Raw genomic sequence first — 10,089 nt, 5'->3', positions numbered from 1 at the left:
ACAATCAGGATGCTGATGCAGATGGAGTCAGATACAGGTTTATTGCATGGCATGGGAATACATCAGACACACAGGTCAATGGCCATGTAGCTCTCTGACCAAGGCAGAGAAGACAAGCCCTTATATAGTATGGTTAGATAACGTTCCCTGACCTTAAGGTCAACAAACTTGTTTGTCAAATGGTTGACAGCTGACCTTGTCACCACTACACTAGCCAAGGGAGCAAGTACTCACCATATGTGGAGAATGTTCAAGGTTACAAGGGGTCTCAATGCATGCACAAGTGACACAGCACAGCATAGGCAGGATGTGTACTGCTCAAGATATTACTCTGAGAAGGAGGGGGGGGGGTGTCTAAAACCTAATCACTAAAGCTGCGTCCAAACCTGGATGGTTCGAGCGGCACAATTACATACAAAGTCAATGCAAAGACGAGACGACACACGAACGGGCCGGTGCGAACGGTTGCTTCGGTATCTTCGCTCCACTTGAAGCAACTGAACTGAAGCAAACTTCGCTTCACCCCCACTCCACCCATCGCGTCCTGACAGCCAATCAGCGTTGATGTTGTCCGGAGACACGGAAATGTTTTTGGTGTTTGGTGTTGGGACTCACTTTTTTCCGGGTGTTTCGCCTTATGGTTTCCCTTGATTCCAACGGGACATGATTTTTTACCAACGCAGACCTGCGCGACCAAAGTGAAGCGATAGAAGCGATTAGAAAAGAAGAAATAGCTTCAGGTTTGAACACAGCTTATGACTATGGTAAATCTGTACACCTGCAGAGTCATGTCATATACTGTATGTACAAAACAGGTCACCACAAAGTGCGTGGGTGAAGTTTGCGATGTTGCACTCAACAGCACCTTGTCCACTCATAGACTTAATGTGTACAATGCAGTCAACCGACGCTGACACTCTGCACCTTAATCCCATGTACAATATGCAGTTTCTTTTTTTTCTTCTTTTTTGATTATTCTCGCACCTTAACTAACGTCCATAGCATATCATGTACAGTATAAACTGTATCTGCTGCTATGCTCACACACCTTATACAGTATCTTACCTCAGGTACTTGGATAGACCGGATAGATATACAATGTGTAAATATGTAGATACATTGATGTTTTTTGTTGATCTCTCTCCCTAACCCTCTCCCTCTCTCTCTCCATTATAATAATACCGTAATAATAATAATATAGGCCCCACGCCTTAGGGTGTTTTTTGTCACAGTACATTTGCACATTATGTGAAATTTGTCCTCTGCATTTTACCCATCCTATAACAACTAGGAGCAGTGAGCAGCCAGCCATATGTGGCGCTCAGGGAGCAATTGGGGGTTAAGAGTCTTGCTCAGGGACACATGTTTGACACATAGCTGGCCTGTCCGGGAATCATACCTGGGACAACCAGGAGCTCTGGCTCCCCAGGCAGGCACACTCAGCTATCCTTGCCCCCCTTCTTCCCTTTCTCTTTTATAGATATAACAAAAACGATGGAGCTTGAAAAAAAAAAAAAAAACACCTGTAAACCTGTGATGTGACAATAAGTCAAGATAAGAGATAACACAAAGGGGCAACATGACAAAGAGATATCCGTCCCTCCCAGTGGTAAAACGGCTGCTTAGCTTGTTCAGTTCACAGGACATTGGCTTCCAGCCGATTCAATTTCCGCCACAGTTTAACACAGGGAAGTGAAGGGATTAAACCTGGCCCACTTTGGGTCCCGAGCCACAGGTTGAGATCCTAGCCACAGTACAGTGGATCCATAAATACAACATAAGACCCTTATTGATCTGCTTTGTCTGGGTCACTGCATGGACACTGGCCTGCTGTAATAAACCAGCAGAGACAGATGCACCAGAGTAGAGTACCTAGCAGGTCCTGTTTCAGTGCTCTACTTTTTAGATCTCTCTCTCTCTCTCTCTCTCTCTCTCTCTCTAACACACATGCACCATCTATCTAGTCTCCAATTCTACCCTTTCTGTCCTTTCAAAAAAAGAATATCAATCAGTTTTCCACCTAAGATTATCAATTCATCCATCCATCCATCCATTCATGTTTTCCTTGGTTATACTTTTAGCCTCACTGTCTGACTGTACCTTGCGCCGTTTACATTTCTGACTAATAAAGTATGAAATCAACCATCCATTCATTCATACATGTGATACCAGCCTTCATGGAGACCCACCCGCCACTCATTGCCTGTGTGGCAATGAGTGGCGTGCGTGCGTGCGACCTTACAGAAGAATTCCATTTCTCCCTGGAGAAGTGAAGTGATACCTTACTCCAGACAGGCACACAGGTTGAACGAACACACACACACACACACACACACACACACACACACACACACACACACACACACACACCCCCCCCCCCCCCAAGGTTAACGTGGTTTATTTGGGGCACAACCAGACCAAGAGGAGATGGGTGATACGAAACAGAGGTTGAGAAAGACTGGAAAAAGAAATAACTGAAAGGAAGTCACACTGAGTTAACAACTGTATTCCGTTTCTTCCGTTTTCACACACACGCACACGCACACGCACACACACACACACACACACACACACACACACACACTTAAAGTGGTCCACTGCTTCTGTTTTAAAGACTGAAACACATGCTACCACAGAAATAAAATGTACAACACCTTATGTTTTTGTGGTTATTCGTTTCTGGCAAGGGGTGATTGTTAGCAAAAAATATAACTTTGTTATGTCTAGAGAGAAGGGGGCTTGTCCGGAGTACAGAGTTAAAAAGACACAGATATATCAGTATCTTGAAGACCTATAGGAAGTAGAACACTGCATCGGATCCCACGGGAAGCCGACCCAATTCTTGTGGGAGCGGGCATTTTTGAATACCTGCAGTGGAAAAAATAATAACGGCGGGTCCCCCTGCACCATTCCGTAATGGTTAGAACCAGATATACTGTAGCGCAGCTGATGCATGTGTGGTCGCAACTTTACTTTAGCTTGATATGAACACATGTTGATATTAAGCAGTCTAGCCAAGCCCACTGCGTCGCTGTCCATGGTGCTGTAATGGCCGTATCTTCTGTGTTTTGGTTTGTAATGTTTTTTTGGATCTCAATGCAAATATTACAGAATTATGTGCTACTAGACACAGTAGACAGTAATATGGTGAGATTATGATGGAAACGGCACTGAAGGCGTGGCCGTCAGAAATGAACTGCGACGAACAAACCAGTCCCACTCAGGATTCCACGAGGTAGAGCTCTTATTAGCTAAAACACTCATTGTCACAGAATCTATGTCAACATGGACTTCACTGGTTAACTTGACTACCTGCTACCTTGTGACTGAGTGACCACTACACATAGAGAAAGTCTTGTTTCTGTCATTTTAACCAAAAACCCAAGATTACAATCACAATATCTTTGTAACATTAGGATATGACAGTCAGAGATGTGATAGCCTACTTATGTACAGTAACAGGGAGTCAAAAGCAGACACACCGCCATGAACTAATATAGTATGTGTACTTTGGAAAGGATTTTTTTTCTTCTTCAGTGGCTCATTCGTTTTTGTTTGCAGTTTACTGTAGGCTACTCTGATGATGGAATTGAGGCGAGTGGTCTTTTTATGCAAAGCGGGTAGTGTCTGTGGCCTACATACCAATCTGCTGGAGAGGTGTAGCAATTAACACAGCACTCAGATCAGTGAGAGGGGACAGTAAACAGACATTGTGTACACAACAAGGGTGGCCAGACCGAAAGGTGGGGACATAAAATCTTGGCGCAAGCCCATTCCGGCATTTCATTTATTCCAATTACTGATTATTCTATGTCAGTTGGCTGCTTTGGCAACATTTTAACAGATGCAGCCATGCCAATAAAACGTTAAGGGAATAAATATACCAACGCCTACTCCTGACTGCCAGCAAGCAAGAAATCTGATGATGATATCGCGTAAGAACTGTCCCGATACAGAGCCTCGGCCATAATGTTGCAACATATAGCCTGAATCAATCAAAGCTAATGAATAACTAATGAGAGGAAAGGAATGTATCTGCTTCATGAAGCCCTTCCTAGTCCCTTCCTTCAGTAACAACCACTATCTATACTGTTTGAACCATCCAGTAATTTTAAATGATTCTCATTTGACCATTTTGATAATTTTGTTAAACAGGCTATATATATATATATATATATATATATATATATATATATATATATATATATATATATATATATATACATATATTATATATATATATATATATATATATATATATATATATATATATATATATAAGCGTCAGGGGCAATGTGAGCTACAGTAAAAAGGTACCGTGTTGTCCGTCCACATTTGAACATCCAATTTCCTTCACGCTTCATCAAATTAGATGTAGGAACGTGTGCAAAGCAGTGTGCAAGATTTGAACCAATAAAAATTGTTTGGGTGGTGACACGGCTGCAAAACCTTGCTAAAATAGAGACACTGCAAGGGAATATTTGAGAGGTGGCTTATGCTGTTGCACAAACATGCTGTCGCTCACGGTGTGTCAGGACTGTCTCATAGAAACACATTAATGACTCTTTGGTACTCGCATTGCTGGCAGTGAGGATGGGCTGTAAGAATTATAGAGAGATGAGGAGGGGGCAGGAGAAGAGGAAGCAGGAGAGAGAGAGAGAGAGAGAGAGAGAGAGAGAGAGAGAGAGAGAGAGAGAGAGAAAGAGAGAGAGAGACCAAAACCTTCCTGTTTTTGGTTATCAAAAAAATAGTGAAAATAGCCAATCTACAAGCAAGCACATGCAACGCCTTGTGTGATTGTAGATCTGCTATTTTCATTACTTTTGTGCAACACTTTTTTATGATGAGGCTTTAATTTACGAAAAAACATACACATTTGAGCCCCTGTGCTTGGCAGGGACGATAATGGTGCTTTCACACTGTACAGTACTTAGCCCAGGGCTACAATCCCTTCTTAGCTCCAGGCTCAAGTGAGATTTTAGCCGATGGCTGTAAATGTTCACACTTCAAGAACAAATAGAGAGAAGAGACAGTGAATAGAGAGATAAAAAGACCTCTCTTTGAACCAAGAACCCATGCCAGATTTTTGGGTCAGTGGCGCAGCCAGGATTTAACAACTGAGTGGGCCTGGCACAATCTGGGTGGGCACAGATGCGGAAAAATTGCCTGTTTTTGGGGCCAGACCGGGTTTCCTTGCGTGATTTGGGTCAGGTTTCTTTGAGCGATTAAATAATAAATGAATACTTGTTTTTACCTTCAACTTCATTACAAATAAAATCCTTGAATTTTTTATTTCTTTTCGGGTGGGCACAAAAACGACTGCGCCACTGGCCCCAGACCACCAATTACTGATGCTTTGACCGATCACGGATGTTTGTAAAAGATAAATGTAAAATTGCAACACTAACTTTTTTGTATTGTTTCTAAACAAATAATAATTACACTTTAGTGATAAATAAAGCATGTTTAACTGAATTGAATTGAAAGAAACAACAAGTCAGATAGATAGAGCAAGCCAAAAAGCAGCAGGCAGACTGAGAAAAAAAGAGAAGCTTTGAGTAAGCCTGCTAATCAAGAAATGCTACTTGTCAGAGTGGGTACATGATTAGTCTGGCCATAATAACAGACAATCAGTGATATCCGCTTATACCAATCGCTAAACCTTGTGTAACTAACCAGGCTTTCGGCAGTACCTGTGGAAAGCCTGGTTTCCATTTACTGCTCAGTGCTCTGATCCGGTCTAGAGCCTGCCTACTGTATCCAGTAATATGCACACACATAGTACATGCACACATTGTTTCTGCATCCACGCTCACACCTACAAAACGAGTCTACCAATGAAGTGCCGGGGACTTCTAAATGCAAAGCACAGTAGTTGCACTAGAACGGTCACTAAGAAACATACAGTATGCCCATTGCTTTGTAAACCAGTCATGTCACTGCCCAAATATGAGGGGCCACCCTAAAGACTTTGGATTGGTTCTGCATTTATTTATTTTTTATGTTCTAATTGTTTCCATCCAGTTTTAACAACGAAAGCTGTTTGATTGTGATCAGTCTCTAGTTGAGCAAAGCGTTTAGAGACTGACTTGTGAGTCTATTGTGTGTCAAGGTGTAACCAACCAGTTGAGGGCTTCAGAGCGGCGAGTGTATTTTGTTGCAGGCGGCATAAAATATAAATAAGACGTGTGTGCGTGCATGCACGTGTGTGTGTGTGTGTGTGTGTGTGTGTGTGTGTGTGTGTGTGTGTGTGTGTGTGTGTGTGTGTGTGTGTAAGACACCTACCTTGACACTGGAATCCCTGCTTGCCAAAGCCCCTGTGGATAGAACATACATAAACCATTTAATGGTTGAACATTGTACAAGCACTTGACAGACACACACATAATACAGTATGCATTATGTCATTCTGTCGTTTACATTTCACACATACCTCCCCCCACCCCACACATACACACTTGGACATCTTTATTGACGATGCAATATATACTATGTCTGTATGTACAATATACAGAATTCTCCACCATTATCAAAAGGATATAAATGCAAGAAAGCGGACAGCTTATTTTGATTGCGGTCCTTTGAGGTGTATGTGTAAACAATGTACTGATCTGATGAATGAATGATTGAATGCTTGTGAGTGATTAAGTGCAAGTGAGTGACTGAGTGTGCAGGGGTGCGCATTGAAGATCTCTGATGGGCTAAGTGGTGTCTACCACACCAGGGGAGAGGGAAGACAATGAAAAAACTTAAATACATTATCACAAATACCAACAATAGACGTAAGGTCTACAGGTAGACAACAACGGGCTGAATGACAGGGTGCATGACTACTGACAAGATCCGAGGACATTTCTGTTGTACAAGACATCAAAGGCTGTCGGCCAATTTGTACTGTAGCCTTCTGTATGTACACTATAAGGGTTTTAGAGCTGTGAGGTCCATTTGTTCCTAACCATCATTCATTTAGCTGGGGGCCCCCTGGAACCCACTCAAGGGCCCCTAGGGTTCCCCAGACCCCACGTGTCTTTTTTTTTGTCCCACAGGGGAAATTCCGTTTTCAGCTTTACCCAGCTGAGTGCTGCTCACAGGGGAGTGCAGGAGGGAGCCTAGTTCAGTGTCTTGCTCAAGAACACTTCAACAGTAACACAGTGGGGAGTCGAGATCAAATCTGGAACCTTCCGATTCTCAAGTGCCGCCCCATGTTGATAATAAGTGACCTAAGAATTGACCCATACTGATAGAAAGGTGATAGAAAGTTTTGAAAAATAAACAGCTAAATAGCCTACATTTACCCACACGGATTTAAATGAACACTGGCGACTTCAATGTGTAGAAAGATATACCTAGATTTAACATTAAATGACATAGCCAAACGGCACAAGGCACCAGTTAAAAGGCGTATGCAGTGATCAGTTTAAGATGTTTACCCGCACTTTAGACCATTATGAACGCGTGCGTGCGTGCGGCACGCACACGCACACGCACACACACACACGCACACACACACACCTACACCTTAGTCTAGGTCAAACCATTGAGCTATTAAGATATCAAAAACCCCATCGACAGGACTTAAATAATGTCCGTTTTGGGAATAGAAGGTAGCCTAGATATGAATAGATCCTCCGAATTAGGGCAACTAAGGGCCAAAATCTCATTTTAGAAACCCGACCGACAGGCCCCTCTGACTGCTGAGTGATACCCTGGTGGGTATAATGACATGTCTGAGAAGAGAAGAGAAGAGAAGAGAAGAGAAGAGAAGAGAAGAGAAGAGAAGAGAAGAGAAGAGAAGAGAAGAGGCAGAAAAAAAAGGAAGAATAGAAGGGGGTTGGGACTGGGAGGGGGGCTGAAGTCTTTGCAACTGCAAGTGTTCTTATTGCGTGAAGAACATTAGGTTACTACATGAATATCAGTTCTACTGGTTGGAGATAAGATACCAACTCCTTCCTCCTGTTGAATACACATTGTGTTTAAGACACAATTTCAATTTAAAACAGCATCTTAAAACCTCACAGCCTGCATTACAGCAATCGTTCATATCACTGTATATTCCCATCTTTCCATCCATCCCGCTTCCACCCCTCCCTCCTCCTCTCTGTCTCTCATAGAAAGCATCAAACAGTGGCACACACAGCCTAACTCAATTAAGAATTAATTGATATAACCGTAACCCAGGGGTCTGCAACAGGTGGTCCGGGACCCACCCCTGGGGGGGAGGGTCCTCAGAGTTACTATAGGGGGGCCGCCAAATCTTTGTGATAGGATAATTCTTTTAAATGAACAACTTGAACCCTCGCATCCCTATTCTGAGGAGAACTTTAGCCAAAAATAGCCGATCTACAACCTCATAGGGCCTTGGCTGTAAGGCTTTGAGAGCTTGTAGATTGGCTATTTTTGGCAAATAGGTTTGGTGTAGAGGTAAAAAAAAGAGCAGAGTGAAAGGTCAAATTAGCTACGATGTAAGTGGTTAAATGTCTGAAAAAACACATTAACACAAATCCAACATAGACTGATGACTAGTGCTCTCAAACGATATGTGAACTGTATGAAATCGATGAAAATATGCAACACAATTTTATACAATAATCATTATAGTATACAATTGTGTTGCAGACCCCCCAATAAATATATTCTATTGAATAATGTATTCCTTGGCCTGAAAACATTGAAAACTCCTTTAACCTATTTAAAGGAGGGGGGGGGGGGGTCTTGCTTTCAAATGAATAATTATCATCCATCATCGCTCTCTATCACCAATGCAACACTGCTCAGTCTCACCAGATGAAGTCGGTACAGTGGCTGCAGAAGGTCGGCTGCTTGAAGAAGCGCGCGATGAACTTGTGGTCCTTCACCTCGTGCACGTTCTTCTGGCGGAGGGCGCCCTGGCGCGCGAAGCCGCGCATGGGCTTGTCCTCCCCGTCGCTGTTGGCCGCCGAATCTGCCATTCTTTCTCTCTCTCTTTCACTCCGTCAGTTTTGTCCTCTTAATTATTTCTTCTTCTTTTTCTTCTTTTTTTTACAGTTTTGTCAGCGGATGGACGAAAAAAATATGATGTAAAAAAAGGCAGTTTGGTGCGTAAAGCTGTCTCTTTTCGGGTACTATTAAATTGGTAGTAGTTGTATTTTCTTCTCGGTTGTCAGTTCGGCAGGCTGTTGCGCTCTCAGCCTCGCGCAGCTCTCCTCTGCTTCCTCCTTTTGCGCGCTGTGAGCCTGTGGCTGCTGTGCTGTAGAGAGAGAGAGAATGGATAGAAAGAGAGAGAGAGAGGGGGGTCGATAGAGAGATAGAGGAGGGGCGATTTAGCCCATGTTTCACTGATAAACACGCAACTCTCTTTGAGGTTTGATGGTTTCATGTAAACCCCGCCTCTGCTCTGCTGTTCTAGTAGCAGTATAGCTAGCTACATCAAAGCCCAGCTCACCTGTTCAGGCTGCAACAGAGCTAACTGTACAAGAAGCAGACCTAGGTCTAAGGTTTCCGAACTCTAACCTACTTATAGGTTGTGGAGAGAGTGAGACCTAACAGCAGATTTGGCTCAAACAAAGGGTAAAAATCGTTCTCCTGCTATTCCGCTTTTTTCTTTTCTTTTTATATGCCCTACCGACGGCCTTAAAGGGTGTAATCCCTACCCTCCTTTAAAACCGCTCTGAAAAGTCACTTACAGGACTGCATGGTGGCTGCAACTCGAAACTGGTTAAAAAAAAGACCCTCCCCCTTTTTACAGCAAATACATATTTTTAATTTTTTTTCTGACTGTCTTATGATTTTTCTTTCTTTTTTCCATAGTACTGTTTTATTTGTCTGTCATTTAAAGTAGTAGTTAACCCCCAAAATGATTTTTTTCTATTGATTAGGCTACTCACCTCATGGAGACTTCAATCATATTTTTTTGTATTTGTTGCGTTCCTAAGACAAAAAAATGTATTATAGTAAATGTATCCCATTGATTCCGGAAGGGAGGATGCATTTGGGTCTCCATCCGAAATCCATAGCGGTAAATTTACTCCTTAATGTTGTATGAGTTGCAAAAAGGGACCCCAATTTAAACAAGCCCAAAGGCTTTCTTGTGGTGTTTATCCTTTTAGTTGA

The 10,089-nt window shown here is 42.7% G+C and overlaps 1 protein-coding gene across 1 annotated transcript in view; it reads right to left on the bottom strand.

Moving 5' to 3' along the window:
- prkcbb (protein kinase C, beta b) overlaps positions 1-8,948 on the bottom strand; it is a gene marked incomplete at its 5' end in the record, with an annotated part of 122,709 nt that extends 113,761 nt beyond the window's left edge. Inside the window, 2 exons of the mRNA XM_080723872.1 lie at positions 6,286-6,317; positions 8,782-8,948. Of these exons, the coding sequence (XP_080579998.1) occupies positions 6,286-6,317; positions 8,782-8,948 (199 nt within the window). The remainder of the gene's footprint in view (positions 1-6,285; positions 6,318-8,781) is intronic.
- Between the last annotated feature and the right edge of the window lie 1,141 nt (positions 8,949-10,089).

The sequence above is a fragment of the Nannobrachium achirus genome, assembly GCF_963921795.1.
Source record: "Nannobrachium achirus genome assembly, chromosome: 4".
Lineage (NCBI taxonomy): Eukaryota > Metazoa > Chordata > Actinopteri > Myctophiformes > Myctophidae > Nannobrachium > Nannobrachium achirus.
The sequence above is the reverse complement of the archived record's forward strand: the minus strand, read 5'-3'. Positions and strand labels throughout refer to the sequence as shown.